This window comes from Haplochromis burtoni, unplaced genomic scaffold (genome assembly GCF_018398535.1).
Source record: "Haplochromis burtoni strain Fernald_Lab_line unplaced genomic scaffold, NCSU_Asbu1 Contig_55, whole genome shotgun sequence".
NCBI classification, from domain to species: Eukaryota; Metazoa; Chordata; class Actinopteri; order Cichliformes; family Cichlidae; genus Haplochromis; species Haplochromis burtoni.
Genome location: NW_024582416.1, coordinates 2541021 through 2560729, shown reverse-complemented (window position 1 = coordinate 2560729; position 19709 = coordinate 2541021). Strand labels below are relative to the sequence as shown.

General features: G+C 38.5%; 1 protein-coding gene across 2 annotated transcripts; it reads right to left on the bottom strand.

The window, feature by feature from the left end:
* Positions 1–1631: 1631 nt before the first annotated feature.
* On the bottom strand, positions 1632–13154 carry LOC102296868 (calpain-1 catalytic subunit). 2 transcript variants are annotated; one of them, XR_006054397.1, is made up of 22 exons: positions 13056–13154; positions 11523–11776; positions 10877–10946; positions 10674–10792; positions 10367–10500; positions 10104–10278; positions 9549–9623; positions 8652–8737; positions 8458–8532; positions 8113–8273; positions 7844–8001; positions 7488–7499; positions 7076–7284; positions 6915–6960; positions 6768–6836; positions 6579–6636; positions 6442–6503; positions 6168–6236; positions 5988–6080; positions 4833–4949; positions 4609–4661; positions 1632–4478 (listed from the first exon to the last, which is right to left on the bottom strand). XR_006054397.1 is itself a non-coding variant. In XM_042220784.1 (22 exons), the coding sequence occupies exons 2-22, from the start codon at positions 11757–11759 to the stop codon at positions 4452–4454; spliced, it is 2091 nt and encodes a 696-aa protein (XP_042076718.1). In that variant the 5' UTR covers positions 11760–11776; positions 13056–13154; the 3' UTR covers positions 1633–4451. The 2 variants fall into 2 exon arrangements, 1 of the variants encoding a protein (XP_042076718.1); XM_042220784.1 differs by having other exon boundaries at positions 1633–4478; positions 5988–6066.
* Positions 13155–19709: the final 6555 nt, after the last annotated feature.

The following is a 19709-nucleotide window of genomic DNA, read 5'->3' as shown; positions in this document are numbered from 1 at the left end:
TAAAAACATAATGGTGTCACTCATTCAAAAGCCTGAAAAAAGGAACAGTCACCTGGTGCAAAACCTCCACATTGGGTTTTTCATATTTGAGGTAAACATTGCTCTTCACTGTCTAACATGGATATGTCATGGCACCTTTATTTCTTGAATCTGACAATGGTACTGTCCATCAGGGTGGTGATCAGGATGGCCTATACTACAAGGCTACACTGCTCCTATTAATCATTATCTAAAATTTCCTGTATGATTAAACCTTTTGCCACAGTTGTCATCAGCTTTGAAGAGCAGACAAACAGAAAAAGATTCATAAACATTTTACTAGGGTCATATTCTGCAAACTATAAACTGCAAATGAATTCCCTTGAATGCTGAGATATATTCCAAAGAAGTGTGAAATCATCTTAAATTCCTCTTTGTTAAAACGCATTTTAAATAGTTATTTACATTCAATTTCATTTTAGCAATCCTAAATTAAAGAAACAGACATTGACGGAACACTTGATTGTGCCATCTACCTTCAATCCCAGTGGCCCCTATCCTGACCATCCACCCAAAAGCAGAGACCAACTGCTAGTATGCACACTCATAAGTGCATACTAGCAGGGCTGAAGGACAAAATATGGCAATGCTAAATTGGAACAATCTTCATGATACATGTGCAAACACGGAAATGTTTTTCTGTGAAGAAGAAATATGCATCACAAACATGAGCTTGATGAGAATGTGGGTATTCAACAATCAATCATGTCTCATTGCTGTTGTGTTATTTGCTAAGTGATAATGTGAATACCTTTTTATTTAGGTCAAAGTCAAAAGTCCACAGGAAGATGAACATAAGAGACTTTTTCAATAAACACTCTGACAAGGTAACTTCTCACTAGCACACTTGACACTGTTGAGTTTACTATGTCTCCTATTTCTATTGAGTTTTATCACAAAGTAGAAACTTTACTTTAAAAATTATGCATATTGGTGTCAGAATGGTGATAAGAACTTTAAGGTAAACTTATCCATGAGAGGTTTGACTATTATACTTCAATAGACGTGATTAAACTGTTTGACTTCTGTATATAATGAACATGAAATGTGCTAAATTCTTTAGAAATGTAAAGAATGTTGGAAAATGGACATTTATTTGAATTTGTTCTAAACGAATAAAATTCATAACAGAACATCAGTTATGTATAAAAGGGAGAAATTTTAAATGGAAACCTCAATCATCCTGATTGTTCCTTATGTGTCTTTAAAGATACACTTGTGGTTTAGCTTTCTTCTCACTGGTGATGATTTATCACAGTTGTTTAGTAGCAAATTCAGATAGGATCAAAATATGCATATTTGGTAGAAAGCATATTTTCCTGGCTCAGAATGATGAAAAAAGCTCAACTTAGTTAATATAAATAAGACATAGAAGAACTTTCCCTAATTTGGTATCCAATTAAAAGTAGCAATATTTAACCTAAAGCAATGTTAGTCATCTTTCCATCAATCTTCTTCTGCTTATCTGGGGCCAGGTCACGGGGGCAGCAGCATCAGCAGAGAAGCTCAGACCTCCCTCTCTCTAGCCATCTCCTCCAGCTTGTCCAGGGGAACACCAATACGTTCCCAGACCAGCCAAGAGATATAAACTCTCCAGTGTGCCCTATGTCTGCCCTGGGGCCTCCTCCCAGTGGGACATGCCTGGAACACCTCACCCAGGAGGCATCCTTATGAGATGCCCTCACAGCCTCAACTGACTCCTTTCGATGTGGAGGAGCAGCGGCTCTACTTTGAGCCCCTCCTGGGTGGCCGAACTCCTCACCTTATCGCGAAGGGAGAGGCCAGCCACCCTTCAGAGGGAGCCATTTCCGCCGCTTGTATCTGCAATCTCGTTCATTCGGTCACAACATCTCGTGACCATAGGTGAAGGTAGTAATCAATCGGTAGATCGAGAGCTTTGCTTTTATGCTCCGCTCTCTCTTCACCACGACGGACCAGAATAGTGTCTGCATCACTGCAGCCGCAGCACCAATACATCTGTTGATCTCCCATTCCTTTCTCCCATCACTTGGGAACAAGATACTTGAACTCCTCTACTTGGGGCAGGAACTCATCCATGACCCGGAGTGGGCACTCCACCCTTTTCCAGCTCAGGACCATGGCCTCAGATTTGGAGGTGCTGATTCTCATTTCCACCACTTTAAACTCAGCTGTGAACCTTTCCAGTGCGAGCTGGAAACCACCCCATAAAGCCAACAGAACCAGATGACCGCTATGGGCACCAAGCTCTTGCAATGGTTGTATAAGGATTGAATGGCCTGTAGCAATGGGCAAGACAATCAATACTACCAAAGCACCTCCCACACTCTGAGGGACACAGTCGAATGTCTTTTCCAAGTCCACAAAACACATGTGGACTAGTTGGACAAATTCCCATGCACCCCCAAGTATCCTTGAGAGGCTAAAGAGCTGGTCCAGTGTTACACTGTACAATGACAATAAATACATTTCTAAGTTGCAAGTTCTTCACGACCAGGACGAAAATCGCTTTGTTCCTCCTGTATTTAAGATTCGACTAACAAACGGACTCTTCTTTCCAACACTGGCATAGACTTTCCCGGGGAGGCTGAGGAGTGTGATCCCCTTATAGTTGGAATACACCCTCCGGTCCCCGTTCTTAAAGATGTGAACCACCACTCTGGTCTAGCAGTCCAGATGTACCGCCCCCGATCTCCATGGAACATTTGGAGGTGTGTCAACCAAGACTGCCCTACAACACCCAAAGCCCTTAGCAACTCAGGGCGATCCTCATCCACCCCAGGGGCCCTGCAACCAAGGAGTTGTTTTACTGCCTCAGTGACCTCACCCTCAAATATAAACGAGTTGTCCTCCTCTTCCCAACACTCTGCTTCCTCAGCAGAAGATGTGCCATTGATATTAAGGAGGTCCTCGAAGTATTCCTTCCACCACCCAACAATGTTCTCAGTTGAAGTCAGCTACGTTCCGCCTGCACTATACACAGTGCAGGTAGAGTATCGCTTTCCCCTCCCAAGTTGCTCAACAGTTTTCCATCAGTTTGAAAGTCTTTTTCAATGGCCTTTCCAAACTCCTCTCATACCCGAATTTTTGCTTCAGGCACTGCCCAAGCCATATTCTGCTTGGCCTGTTGGCACCTACTGGCTGCTTCCAAAGTCCCACGGGCTAACCAAGCCCAATAGGACTTCTCCTTCAGTCTGGTGGCTCCCTTCACCTCGGGTTTCCTCCATTTGGTTCGGGGGTTACCACCACAACAGACACCAATCACCTTGCAGCCGCAGCGGCTTTAGCAATGGAGGCGCTGAACACGGTCCATTTGGACTCAGTGTCCCCCAATCTCCCTTGGAATGCTGTTGCAGCTCTGCCGGTGGTGTGAGTTGAAGATCTCGCGGACCAGGACCTTTGCTAAGCATTCCCAGCACACCCTCACTATACTGCTAGGTCTGTCCAGCATCATCTTCCACCACCTAATCCAACTCACAACTGATCAGTTGACAGCTCAGCCCGACCCTTCACCCGAGTGCTCAGAACATATGGCCACAGGTCTGGTGATACGTTAATAAAAATTGATCATTGACCTACTGCCTAGGGTGCCTCGGTGTCACCTGCATTTATAGACATCCTTATGTAAGCAAATGTCTAAATGCTTTAGACGTTTTTTAGTATGTCTAAAGCATTCAATGTAATAAAGGGAAGTATCTATAAAAGTGTCTGGGTAAAAAAAGATCTCTCAAAGAAAAATCAAAGACGGCAAATCTACAAAATAACACATGATTTTATTAAGAAAATGTAACTTTAACAGGCAATTATGCAGCTAAATATATCAAAACCCACAAAACAAATGATAAGATTAAAAAAAATCCCAGCTGCTGGAAAAAAGAAAATTGCTGAAGATCACAAAGGCAATGCTTCATTGAAAGGAGGAGAACGCAACCTCTCACTATTGAAACTGACCCACTGAAGTTTGGTACTTCCTTTCCCCAATATAAAAGGAATTTTAAAAAGCAGCTGATATAGAAAATTACATATAAAAACAAATGTACTAGTTAAATTTGACATTTTCTTCCTTTGAATTTCCATTTTCCGAGTTTTTGTAGTTATCTTATCAGTTTAATTTCCCATCCACTTCATTCATTTTTGACTGATACAATAGTCCCATGTCATTCACGAACATCTGTATTATGTTTCTATTATAAAACACAGATTGACAAGTTTGCAGTACTAGTCACAAAAAAATGCAGCTATTCAGTCTTTGACATAATATGCAGAGAGGCATAAGGTTTACAGCTTTAAATGTTAGTGTTTGTTATAGTTTCACATTATTGTGTTTAGTTGTTTCAAAGTACTAAAGTGTTATAGCTAATTCACAGAAAACAAGTTTTTGAAATATCTTCTTGTGTTTTCCAGATGAAACGTGCATCTGTCTTTCAGCTGGCTTAAGTGTACATGGAAACGTACATCCACTGAAAATAAGACAGAGATTATTTATTAACAACATTTAAGTATCACCATTTAAACGAATGCATTTTCTTTGTATAAATATTTATATTTATTTATTCGTTTGCTCTGTCAGCACTAAAGTGACTTTATTACCTCTGACTCCTTGAGATGAATGGATTTTCCATCAGACAACTGTTTGAAGATTTCTGTTGAAGAACACAACTTTGAGTTTAAACTGTACAAATCATGAACCTTAATCAAATCTTAGAAGCGAGAAAGATGTTTTCCACTGAAAAAACTTTTCATTCTCACTGCATGAGATTTATTTTCAGCTATCTACACATCTACTGTTGTTATTTCTTCTCGGCTTCACTTACTCTTCATGCAGTCCAAGCGAATCATGAGACTGATGAAGCACTCCAGTGCCATGTGTCCAGAGGAGGCGCCATAGCGCAGAGCCATCAGACTGAGCATGTCATCTGAAACCTTCATTCCTGAAGAACACACACAGTCAGACTTCAGGAGGAGTTTGCTGAGATATATGTACATACATACATATACATACTAGTGCTGTCAGCGTTAATCTCGTTAAAATGATGTCAATCCGCGCTATCTTGCTAATGAAGATTTGCCGCGTTAATGTAGTTATGGCAGTGGTTCCCGAACTTTTTTTGCTGGGGCCCCCTTTGTTTTACAAGAAAAATGTTCGCTCCCCGCATGCACAAACACATCCTCCAGCCACACACGCCCATATTTTGTTTTCAAACACCAACAGTTTATTTCACACCTCAAACATTTAGTAAACAATTAAACAAATACAAGTAATCTGCAATAAATTACAGGTAGTGATAAAATACACTACTAAATCTTTTACGCTACGTCCACACCTACACGGGTATTTTTGAAAACGCAGCTGTTTCTATGCGTTTGGGCCTTTCGTCAGCACGTAAACGGCGTTTGGAATCACCGAAAATGGAGATTTTTTTAAAACTCCTTTTTTAGACTCCTTGTCCATCCCTCCGTGTGGACGAGGGATAGACAGTTCGTCAGGCAACATCAAAGGTATGTGCCTTTTTTCACGTCACGCTGTGCGCACGTTATTGTTTACATGAGATGAATTGCAGAATGGCAGATAAACAGTATTTTGTCTCCATCTTCAGGTTTTACACGCTTACATACACACACGATATGCTTCATCGTATTTTCTAGTCTTTGGCTTAGAATTAAGTTGGTTTGGAAACATATTTGGCGATGCTTCATCTCCTGCTTTGCGTTTGTGTGGACACCCGTCAAAAACCTGTCCATTATGCTAGCAGTGTCCAAGTGTCCTTTTTTTTTTTTTTCCTTTTCATACCCCCTGCAATGGCTCTGCGCCCCACCCTAGGGGGTGGGCCACACACTTTGGGAAGCTCTGGGTTATGGCGCTAACAGTATTTTAACGAGATTAACGCTGACAGCACTAATATATACTAATACACACACATATATGTATATATACATACATATACACACATATAACTATAAACATATACCTGAAGCTACAAATGCATTCCTCAGCTCACTCAGTGACAGCGTTCCTGTTTTTGAAACGTCGGTGAGGAAGAAAGTCTCCTGATAAGAGAAGACTGAAACCATGAAACTGATCAGGGAAAATCTTCACATCTATAGCAGATGTATTGATATATGTTTTAAGGCTGTTTTTTTCCCTTTACCTTGTATTTGGTGACCTTGTTCCACAGACGGACAAATTCCTCACTGTTTAGTTTGCCTGTGATCGACGTCTTTTAAAACCCACATTAAGGTAGCAAAGGGACAAATCTTAGTCTGGTTTTTCAGATGAGTAATGCTGGTTATATCAACAGAGAAGCACTCAGGTTTGCTTACATATAGACTTCTGCAATAGTTACTTTTCAACAGCTCAGAAAGGCAAACTACAAAGTTTCTTAATCTGCTTTTTCCAGTATCACATGTATTATAATAGGATACATCCATTAGAGCCACCATGCTGCGACAGGCATCAAGGCTGAACCCTCCAGATTTCATTTCTCCTAAATAAAACAGAGTTGAATTAGCAAAGTTTAGTAAATTTAAATTGAGCTTGACAGACTTTTTAAAGGCCAAACCTTTCAGGATGTTTTCATTTAGAAGCCTCTGGAGCTGCTCAGCATCCACTTCTTCATACTGAAACATTAATTGATTTGGTTTACTACCTGATACATTCACACAGACTGTTAGACACATAATGCTATATAAACTTGTAATATTGCAGTGATGCGGCTAATACTATTAGCAAAAAGATCTTTTTTAATTACCTTGTCAGAGTATTGACGGAAGAATGTTTTCTTGTTTTCTTCATCCTGATGGTTTTTTACTTTTGTGACCTGACGAGTCAACAGTTCACATTAATAACACATGAACAGCAAAATAACACGGACACAATTAAATGATTTGTTACAAACCTTTTCAACTGGCTCATATCTTTGCTCATTTGAATTTGAATTCTCACTGTGGGGAGACCAATATGCATTACTTTCATAGAAATCAACTGTAATGTGTCAAATGCAAATTTTGTTTCAAAACTTTTTTATGTCATATCTTCAGACATCGACAGTGAGCATACTAGCAACACGTCTCTTCTCTTGAGTGGATGGTGAGGATGAAGGAGGCTGTCTCGTTGGGTTTGAAGGTGGATGGCACAATCAGGTATTCACCAGGCTTCAGCATAAGGAACTCTATCACCTCACGGGCATTCATGTATTTATCACTCCGAGCAACAGGCAGATGGGTGTTGAAGAACATTGCTGGAAACTTCCCACTTTGCGTTTTGTACTGAAATTATTCAAAGTGATATTTCAGCTCCCCAATTTCATTTGAAGAAGTTTCTGAAGTGCGTACAGACATGTCAACTTGAAGGTTTTATGTATCAGCACATACAGATACACAGAACCTTAATAGTGAAAGACAGTGTACTTTCCTTTTCACATCACCATATGTGTATTATAAACATGAAATAGATTAAATTAGTTTCTTACGTCTTCAGACACCTTGAAGGACGTCAGATGAATTTTGTTCATGTTGGGAATAAACAATAATTCAGTTAGTCGTAAGTTAGTTATTTCAACATGTGCACAGCCACTGTATGAATGCTTGGACAGCATATTAAAGCTTGGCTTGCTAACAAAATGTTTTTTTTTATGTTGTAGTAAATTTTTGATCTGTCATTTTCTGCATTTCAACACCACATTATTATTGTTGTTTTCACATTACGATACAAGTTCTGACAATAGTTAAATACATTTTCATGCTCTGAAAATGTCAACTTCAACATGGTTTTTGTTTTCACCATAGTTATGCATGTATGAATGATATGACAAAGAGAAATATTTACCAAATATACAGAAAAACCAATGTGGAGGTTCTGCACCAGGCGTCTGTTCCTCTTGTCAGGCTTTTGCATGAGAGACACTAGGATGTTTTTCTCCCCATTGGTCTCTGAGTTTTCACCTACGACCTTAATTCGATACTGTGGATTTGTCCAGAAAGTGTCTGGAGGACATAGAGGGAAAAATATGTTTTATTTACATGAATTGAAGATTAAAACATTATGTTCTGCTGAACATTTAAACACCTATATTCCAGTATATGCTATATAATTACCTCTGTTATTTATGCAGCCTCCAGCAGTAGTTCCAGCAACCCACCGACCCTCGTACACAGAGGTCTTCCACTGAGCAGAGGATTTTCCATCTATGAAGTCTGGTTTCAGGCCACAGATGTCAAGATCTGTGTAGAACTTACAGAAATCTTCAAATGCCATCCTGTTAATAAAATCAGGTAGATTCTCATTCCTAATTTATTTAGATGTGATGTCAAAGTATAAAACACTAAGCTTATAACATAGTACAGAGTAAATAAAGCAAAAAAAGAGAAAACTACAACTTCTGGTGGTATTAATATAATACCGCCAGAGGTTGTAGTTTTCTTTTGACGAAATTTGCTTACCAAAACTCTCCATCATCAGCCACTGAAAGGCACATTTGGCGGTCTTGAGAATTCACAACGTCCCACATGGGTGACCTTAAAGACAGTATTTTAGGTAAGAGATGACACATTATGTTGGTAATTTTTATCCAGAGTTGCATATTTTGAAGAAAATTATTCTCTAATTAAATATACCAAAGCTGATTACTGCTTACCGATCACTCCAGTCTCCTACCCACTCTCCTTTGCCCCAGGGGTTCCACAAACGGATCAGCTTCACAAGTTTTCCTTGGCTAATAAGCTGGCCGCAGGCACCAGAAAAATCACAGTTATTGGTTCAATGCATGCTCAATCATCCAGGTAAGTAAATCACAAAAGGCTGATTCTGTTCATCTGGACGTAACGTTTTCAATGCAAGAAACGTTTCGTCACTCATCCAAGTGACGTCTTCAGTTTCAGCTGACTGCAGGTTTCCCCAACCTTATAAACAGTACATTGCACAATGACTGAAACGAGCATCACTGAACGAACAATCAGCTGGGAACACTGGTTTGAGGGGGAGTCAAGGAGGCCATTTATGTGATTGCTGTGATTGCAGCCATTCCCCAACTCTCTTTGGATGGTACTCATGGCCACTGATCAGTGGTCTTTGATCAGTAGTTGTTAGTCAATGGTCATGAGAATTTGCATATTAATGATCAAGGAACTGATCTCAGAGCCCACTGTTCATTCAGTGGTTCTATTTTCAGTCATTATGCAAATGTACTGTTTATAAGGTTGGGGAAACCTGCAGTCAGCTGAGACTGAATAAGTCAATTGGATGAGTGACGAAACGTTTCTCCCACAAAACGCTACGTCCAGATGAACAGAATCAACCTTCTGGGACATATTATTGTTGTATTTAAATGTATGCTTAAAGGTTTTTAAATCTCCCCTAAACATTTTGTCTAATATGTCAGGCGTTTGTTTTTGCCGTAATTCTTCCTACACTGCATACTGTGATACTATGTGATAGCATTTTTTTTATTGCTGTAATCTTACCAGGGAAGTATTATTACTGTAGATTCACTTCCAATACTAACTGTGATTACTGTGTAAGTATAATTCTTTACCTCTTTAACCCCTGTCACAGTGTAGGCGTGCCCTTGGACCAGTCCATTTGGCAAAACTGTGTTAGCAGATGTTTCCTACAATCAAGGAACATTGGTCATTGTAAAAGCATAAAAAATGAAAATAAAGACTTCTGATACAATAATATCATTAGAAAAAAGTGACTGCAAAGTTTGGTTATGTTGACTTAAAGCAAATTTCAACATTTTGGGACACTTTGTCTTCATAAAAGATGTTTCTGGCAGTCAACCAACCGCTTCACAAAAAACTTAAAATAGATTTTGAACTTTCAGAGTCTAGTAAGTCAAAACAGTCTTCTTGTTCCAGGATTTGCATTCCCACTTAAGCAGTCCCAAAGTGCATGCTAACTTGGGTTGTATTTGTGCAATATTGGTTGATTATGCCATAAATATAACTTCATCATTACATCATTGATTTAGTTTTATAGTTTTTAGGCAATATGATACCAGTTTTATTGGTAGCCCTTTTTTGTAGTTGGAGAATAATCTCCCTGAATAACCTCGGGCTGTTTCTGAGTTCTGTTTTTTTGTGCTTACCCCTTGAGGTGTACCACAGCCCATCAATGTGTTGGATTTGCCAGCTCTGCATATCAGCCCCCACACATCTGAACTGGCGTCCGACAGCTGGACGCACATGTGGACGCCACCGGTGAAATCCATCATAGCCTCTGAAGGAGTTCCAGAAGTCATGTCGGTGTAGGAACCACAAACCCTGACAGAGGTAGATAATATTTTTCACAGATCCCCCACATGTAACATGTTCACTGTATATCAGATAAATCATATGTTTCTTTGCATACTTGGCATAAGCTTTCTCAAGCAGAGCAGGCCAGAACTCATTTGGATCTGTGGAGTGAACAAAGATTAGTCTGCCATTGATCGTCGGCAACTTGTCATCAATGACAACGTCCACCCACCGCCCGAATCTCCAGAACTTAAATAAAGATACAATTGTTTTGTGAGCTTGTTGTGTTTCATGAAATTTGATCATTATAGACAAAATAATCTAAACTCTGAAATAAACAGCTTTTAAGTTTTAGTTTAGTGGAGAAAAGCAGTTAAAGATAATAATTACTTCTCTTATTCTGATAGTTTAATGATGTTTACCCTGAAGTGAAAAATGCCACAGTAGTTCTCTTTGATTTTTTGGTCGAGCGGAACAACTTGTTCAAAAATGTGATTCTGGAAAGTCAGTGCGCCGATTGATGCAAGAAACCAGCAGTTTCCTGGTTAACAACAACAAAAAAGAACAATCAGGACTGTAGGCAGATACAAGAGTGTAAATATTAGGAGTGAAGAAATGACCCTACCAAGTACACCTTGACCAAAGTCAAATCTGGACACGCCATCAACCACAAATTCAGCATCAGGAGCAATTTGCTGTAAAACAGGGAGTCAGTTTTCAAATATAAGGATTGCTTCACTCATTTCCACTTAATGTATCCGACCATTCCCAAATTTAAGAGGTTTGGGGCCAAGTTTGAAATATGAAACTCTACTTCACAGGCTTAAATTTAATTTAATTATTGTCACATCCACTAGAGGGCACTGTTACAGTGAAAATCTCACTTCTTGGTTCATAAGAAGAGCTACATTTTCACAATCTCAAATGCAGTGGGGCAAAGGTGGAAAAGATATTGTATTTTGTTTTCTAAAATTCTAAAATGAATTATTAGCTCATGTCTAGCAGTCTAGTTTTGCATGTCAAGCTTGTTTTGGGCAACCACTTTTATTTTTGAAATGTTAAGCATTATTGTTAGCCGTGTACTGGGACTGTGTGAATTGAAGAACAGCTCATTCAAACACTTTTACAATCTGACTGCAGAAAAATGTCATTAGCAGAAAATTTAAACTGAATCACTTGCAGTGAAAAAGGGGGAATCAGTCCCCGGCTGATTAAACATTTAGATGTGATAGAGCATCTAATGTGCAATTTAAATATCTTTAAATACTCACCGCAGGTCTTAGCCACTTCACGTGGGCCAGGTCGGAGGGCTTCAGTATCCCCTGGCCAATAGACTTTGCATCAGGGGGGAACATGTCATCGAGGTACCTTACTCCTTTGATTAGACAGTACTGTTTCAGGTTCTTGAAGTCTTGGTTACAGAACCTTTCAGGGTTGGAGATGCTCCCATATCCCTTCTGCTTGTGACGAGCCTCCATAATGTTCAGGCATGCACCAGGAAGAGGCATTGCTGCAGTGTTTGTGTCTGTTTTCAAGAAGTTGGCATGTAAATTTGATAGATTAGTATAATAAAAGATATGCTACAAAGAAACAATGTCAGCTCAAATCATAACAGTAAAATTAAATTCTTCTTAAAATGATCAGTACGCTCCTCAAACCTTTAGGGTGATTATCAGTCTACTCCACCTCCAGATTACAACCAGTAAATTACATTAAATATTTTTTTGGTAACATAACTTTAGATATTAAAAATAAAGCTTGGTTGATGTAAGAATTGATGTAAAAAGTCAATGCCAAAAAAACATGACATACTCTGTCATTTCATATATTTAATTGTCATATAAGACAATTTTATTCTTCTTTGCTTGTGTTTAAATTCAGTACTTCAGAAAAGGTTATTTGTAGGCATGCTTCTTTATGTATGAAAATCTCTGTCTGCACAAAACAAGTACATACAAATTACAAATTCATTAGACCACCACCCAGTGTAACGTTTATACCACAGCTGCTCTCAATTAACACTATTAGTAAATACCAAAATCATGTTTTATGTTTCTGTAACCAACTGTATGTGTAGCCTCTTTAATCAAAATAGTATTTTTAAAGCTGTTGTTATCCATTAATTTTCATATTTGGGTATACAACTGTAATTTTATTTTAATTTGCCTAATAGATAACAATATAATTCTAAGTAATTTCTAAAAACACATTTTCATTCTTGTTATGATAGATGGTCTAATAAATTTGTTAAGCACTGTATGCCCATTTGCTTTTTAGGAAGCTGCTCAGCTCATGCTTAATGTTTATATTGACTATAGCTGCTACTACTAATAATATTAATAGAATTAACTAAAAACAATATACATACTGAGATTAAAGTGGTAGACATTTAGAGGAAATTACCTAAGATTTAACTCAGTTTTATGAGCCGTTTTTTGCAAGGTAACAGTCTGCAACAGCACAAGTGCAGCACCTGTTCTAATAGGTATAGGTGACCCATAATGATAAAGGTGGGTTGCCTAACTAAATCTAGGTGAGAAAAAAAATAGGTGAAATAATATAAATAATAATATAATAATATAAATATTAAAAACATTGCTTGGGTTTTTTTTCTCTTTTAAAAGAAAAAGAACTGCAATTTACAATAAAATATCAATGAAATGCCCATATAGTAATAATATTTAATGAGACTATGAAACTAATAAAAACAAAACAAAACCTAACACTAAAAGTAAATAGAAAAAGCAAAACTATAATAACTGATTTTAGTCATTAGTCCTAAAATTGTTAAACAAACATCTTACCTGAACGAGTCACAAAAGAGGAAGCGTGTTGTTTAGTAGATACGGAGCAGGTCTGCAGGTAAGAGTGGACAGGCTTCAGTCTTATATAATGCCCACAATCCCCTAAATCAGACAGGACAGGTTGTGGCACCTCCTTATCTTACTATGCAAATTTCACTCAAACTCCACCACTTTCCTTGGAATTACTCTGGAACCTGCAGGGTTAGTTTTATAGGTGTTTACACACAAGTCATGTTAATTCTTAATGTACAGGTGTGATGCCCTGTATACAGCTTCCTGGTTTTTAAAATAACCCAAAGGTTTGCTTGACTTCAGCGCAAATATGTAACTCTGTTGTTGTATGTTGTCTGCTAAATAAACATTATATTTTAGATGTTTGAACAACCTTGAGTAAGTTTGTTTAAACTTACAGGGCTGCCATGGTAGTTGGCATCCACTTTATTTTTGGTTTCTTCGAGCATTTGTGCATGTTAGAACTTGTAAGTACACAAAGATTTTATGGCTGACAGTTAAATCTTTTTGCCTCTAAAGTGTTTGACTACTGTAGAACAAGAAAAAAAATTCACTAACAAAATAACTGACTTCACCAATTAAACTGCACGCCAAGATATTTTTGCTGATGTACATGTGCAGTAAAGATCCTGATGTTACTTGTTTAACAAAGATTTACTATATGATATATTTAAATATTTACAGACGTGGATAAAAATGTTGCTACCCTTCGGTCAATGAAAGAAAAACTCACAATGGTCACAGCAATAACTTTAATCTGACAAAAGTAATAATAAATAAAAGTTCTATAAATCTCAACCAATGAAAGTCAGACATTGCTTTTCAACCAAGCTTCAACTGAATTATTTAAAAATAAATGCATGAAATAGGCCTGGACAAAAATGATGGTACCCACAACTTAATATTTTGTTGCACAACCTTTTGAGGCAAACACTGCAATCAAACGATTCCTGTAACTGTCACCTCTCAGCAGGTATTTTGGTCCACTCCTCATGAGCAAACTGATCCAGTTGTTTCTGGTTTGAAGGGCGCCTTTTCCAGACTGCATGTTTCAGCTCCTTCCAAAGATGCTCAATAGGATTGAGGTCAGGGTTCATAGAAGGCCACTTTAAAATAGTCTTATGTTTTCCTCTTAGCCATTCTTGGGTGTTTTTAGCTGTGTTTTGTGTCATTGTCCTGTTGTAAGACCCATGATCTGCGACTGAGACCAAGCTTTCTGATACTGACCAGCATATTTCTCTCTAGAATCCCTTGATAGTCTTGAGATTTCATTGTACCCCGCACAGATTCAAGACACCCTGTGCCAGATGCAGCAAAGCAGCACCTGTCATGGCCTGGGGGATCGGCAAGACGCTGATCGGCCTTTTTTTTTCTTTTCTCTCTCTTGCGCTCTCTCTCACCTCCTCTCTGTCGCTGGGGCAGAACTCATTGTGGGTTCACGCCCTCGGCCCACGGAAAAGAACACACCTGATGCCCATCAAGGTGAACGGCATTTCAGCCAGGAGGTGACTGCTGGTCTTCGCTGGATCGTTGTCTACCACACGTCAGTGAGAGTCAAGCTACAGCTCAAGATAAGTCAAGTGTCTTTTGTGAATATCGTACTCATTCCTGTTTCCTCATCTACAGACCCCCTGGATAACCTTTCCCATGTGAATCTGTGTGTCAAGTGTGAAGAAAGGAACTGCAGTCATGTATGTGGAGAGTTGGAGAGTGAGTGATTCCCCCCCTTGGATTTCCCTGGAGTCCCGTCCCTCACATTGTTGTATATAGCACTGCCCGGCACTCTCTGTATATACACCTGGTGAACTCTGTAAATAAATCCTTGTGTTCAGCTGATTCAGGAGTCCTGCGTTTGAGTCCCCTGCATCTTTGATCTGTCATCAATTTCCTCCTGCAGCCACGTCCAGGGAGGTTGGCTTAAGATAAGATAAAGGATTTCAAAAGAGAGACTCTGGATTAACATGTCCCTTTGGCCACATTATTTTCTTTCTTTTCTAGGGGTACCATCATTTTTGTCCAGGCCTGTTTCATGCATTCATTTTTAATTCAGTCAAAGCATGGTTGAAAAGCAATGTCTGACTTTCATTGGTTAAGATTTATTATTGGTTTTGTAAGATTAAAGTTATTTCTGTGACCATTGTGAGTTTTTCTTTCATTGACCGAAGGGTACCAACAATTTTGCCCAAGTCTGTGTATTATAGGAGAGGCTGACTTATGGAGCTTCTTTGAAATCTCACTTGAGACGAGCATGTGGGCATGTGCTTCTTTTTAAAACTTTCCCGTTCCATTTTGCAGAAGTTGAAGTTTTTCAACATTAAATTAAAGGCTGCTTTGAATAACAGGAGGAGGCATGCATAGGCAGCCAGATAAAACTGTGCAATAAATATTGGAAATTCCTCAGGCTCCTCAGTTCCTCCTATAATAATACAACCACAGACAAAGAAAAGCATGAAAGATATTACATACGTAAGCCAAAATGGAGCAGCAGTGAAAAAAAGCTTGACTCTAGTTTCCAGGTCAATCACCACTGTGGCCAAACATCTACACTTTGGTCTCTTCTCAACAAAGGACATTGTTACTGAAGTCTTGTGATTTGATCAGATGCGACTTTGCAAACCTAAGCAGAACCTGCACAGACATCTGAGTCCAATCAGCGTCATGCCTGCATTCTTGGAGCCAGTCAGCCTCCACTCTGCATGGTTTAAATGTCAGTGCTCTTCCATCAATCTCCCCTTCAGACATTCCCTTGTGGAATCCACCTCTTTCCCATCTCCACCTCACTGGAGTCACTCAGAGCCACATCCTAGCCTCATCTTCACTACCACTGGCATCTATAACTCCGGGGTGTTCTGGAGTACTTTCTTTGACCATGGATGTAATGATGCATTTGTTATGATAAACTTGAATCTTAATAAAAACATTTTTTTGTTGTAAAATATTTCTCTATATCTATTAACTAGAAACACGTGAGACCATAAAAAAACAAAAAACACCCAAAACAAATAAAATAAACGTAAAATAAAAAGTGTTCTGCATCACTGAAAATAAAAACTGGCTTTATGTGACTGTGATTATTTCCCCCCCAAGGCCTTTTAAACATGATTTTCCTTGGAACTGAAAGTTAAATGAAGTATCATCACATGCTTGTTTTCACTTGCACTGCTTAACAAACCAGTTGTAGAATTTGATGTGCATAAAGTCTTTAGGGAGAAAGCCAATATACAAGGGACTCTCAAAAGGGCAGAAGTTGTTGTTATTGCCCTGTCTCAGTAAGATACATACTCTCTAACAAAGCCAGTGCTCCTGAATGTCATCAGCTCAAACAATCTAGTTTATTTTAAGGAAACAGTCTTCTTGCAAAAAAGCCCACTGATGAGTTATGGTAATAATTCTAAGACAGTTCTTAGACTAACCAGTTTTCTACCTTTTTCCTTCTTTGTTTTCCAATAATAAAGCTTATTTGTTCCTCTCTCAGCCCGACTCCTACTAAGCACTCTTTACAGGCCACAGCTCTGTTCTCCAACACTCCCCACTGCACGCACTGGCTTGTGATTTATTTTTTTCATTTGTTAAGAAAAAAAACAAACAAACAAAAAAAAAAACAAATGTGATGAACAAACCGCACGACCTGTAACTACAAGATAACCAGAAGAGTATGGTTAGGTTACTTTCACACCATAAAAACGTGTTTTGAAGCAAACCTCTCCCATGCATCCTTTTCACCACCGTTGTACATCAGTGGTGAAATCAGCAAAGATGCACTTGAATGTCTCATCTGTTCTGGATGTTGAAGGATTCCCCTCACTGGCCATAATTTCCCCATTATAGATTACTTATATACAGTATTTCTAGGTGTATAGGTGAAGTTAATACTTGCATTATTGTAAGCCAGTGTCAATGTTAAGGCCTAAATTGCCATTAGAATATTGCAATTAGGAGGATAACTGCAATTATAAACTAAAGCTTTTTATCAGAGTGTGAGCCTATCAGTGAGCAAAAACTCCTTATCCAGGCTGGCCACGTGAGAAGGGTTACTTTGTTTCCTTAAGGAGGCCAGAGGTTATAAACTCAGCAGTCAGGATATGGGAATTTCTATAGAAAGGGGCATCTGTACTTTCACACCTTTGCTAATGAGTTAATCTGAAATTTGTGGTAAACACAGGTTCTATGTCATTCTTTTGCATGTTTTACCCTGTTCAGTCTAACCGCCTCTACCTGCAAATTTAGGATAGGTAAGCTGGCAAAGCACATTTCCAGTTTATTTATTCACAAGTCATTCTTGCATGATAGCGCATACAGTGATCTTATCACCTTCAGATCCTTTCAAGTGATGGGGAAAAATGAAACTAAATTACTGGTGTCATGTTAAGACCTGCCTATGGCTGCACAAGATGAAGATGAAGAAACTAAACTAAGATAACTAAAGGATGCCGTCATATGCTGGAGTCTCCGAGGCCAAATTATCAAACAAAATCAACCCATTCCCAAGAAAATAGTTTAATTAAAAAGAAGGTAATGGTGAATTTCCCATCTAGTGAGAAGAAAAAGGAGTAGAATAGGCATAAACAAAAAGGATAGGAGCCCTCATAAAAACCCATAATGAAAGTATTATTTTTACTCATGTAATTGTTGATTATTAGCATCGAAGTAGTAACTGAATGTGATGCACTGTTATGCTTACAGAGAGAAACACATGTTCTTTAACTGCACTAACCGATAACGAGGACTTTAATCAAAACATAATTAGCCGCCCAAAAGGGGAAAGAGAGAAAACTAATGGAAAACCAGATTACACAAGGATTTTGTGATAGTAGCTAGCTGGCAGTGCCAAAATGATTTATCATTTCTGTAGCTACTCTGTTCTACGGCTATATCCCAAAAAGTTGATTCTGTTCAGCTGGACGTGGGACAAACGTTTCATCCCTCATGACTTCTTCTGAAGCATCAAGATATCTGTGGGTGGGTGCGTAATGCCACTTTGAGTTTGAGTTTGTTTTGTTCACACTAAACAACAAGCGAGCGAGAGAGATACTGCAACATGGCCAAACTTGTCTCCAAATTCGTAGTCATTTCGTTAAATTATGTTTTTGTTACGCAGCGGACCATGAAGACCACTCTACCCACATTTTAAAACTGAGAGCTTCTAAAACATGAAGTCAAAAGATATAAGTCTCTTGACTTCAAGTCCTGTATGAGAACTCTTATGCCAGTCAAGGAAAAACTTTTTTAAGCTACAACATCAGTTTGATGTTAGAAAAGTAAACACCAAAGACTATGGGCTTTGAAACGTCTTGAACCAGAAAAATCGAAACAGAATATTTCATTCAAACACACAATAGGTGTTCACAAACGTGAAAAAAAATATTAAAATCTTCTGAGAATTATTCTCTTTTACTCATGCCTAACGTTGCGTTGGTCTTATATTCATCAGTCATCAGGCGATGGTCTGATTTTCTAAGCTATTTCCAGTCAAACTGGTACCACTTGTCTTTAAAGTGTTCCCAGAAGCGATCACTAATCTCTTTACTGTTATTTGGACATGCCAAAAACAACAACAACAAAAGGTTTTGTAGGCTGTTGACTTCGGAGGCCATTCTGTTGTTTTGTTGATTCTCTTTCAGTTAACAGGTGTCACTGATGGCATGTTAACTGTAAATGAACAATATCTAATTAGACTCTAGCTAGAGACCTGGACATTTCTGTTAGAAGCCAGTAGAGGGCAGTAATGGAAATGATGGTGATCACACAAGAGAAGGTTGGGTCTGTAAAGACCTAAAATCATACATTAAACATACATCCTTGTTTATCAGAAACGATGTGATAATACACAAAAAAGTCTTTGGTGGAGGAAAAATTATTTTACTCAAATATTTTAACGTCACAATCAGTGATCTGATTGCTGACACTATTAACATGTACTCTATTCTCTTTGACTTCACTCAAGTGGTGCAGTGCTGCTATGCCCCAGTGTGATGGCTAACCCATATTGTGCAGAACTAGAAGGTCATTAATGCTTTAATCTCTTACAGACTATAAGGAGACTATGACGATTGCAATGCACATTATTCTGACATCAGCAGGGAAAGCATATGAAAACTGTGCTTCCTTCAACATCAGAATCTTAAATGTTGTGAATCGTGCTTACAGTTTGCCAACTCCTCTGTGATGTCCCAGTGCAGGATTAGAAACTTCCTTATGGCTGCTAATTTTTGACTGAACATCAAAGGTGACGTGGTCTTTGCAGAGCCCTCGGCAGGCTAAGTCATTGATAAACAAAAGGTTTACATGGGTTATGTTTTCTATTATGTTTTAAAAATGTAATTGAACTTGAATTTCAGGTGAAAGTTGTGTTTTTGTTTTTGTTTTATTTCTCCCTGTAATTACAATACAGTAATTGTATAAGTGAGCATGGAGGCTGGTGGAGGGAATAATGTCCCAGTGGTGATGCTGGGTAATTTCCTGCCTTTAAACAAACACACTGCCTAATATTCTAGATAACATAACATGGCAATAAAATATATGAAATTAAAGGTATAACCTAACCAGCTCTTCCTTATTTGTAGCTGTAATTCAAGTTGGCACATGAATTACAGCTGTTCTGTTAACCTTAAATTAAATGTTCAATCACAAAGAGTTGAAAAC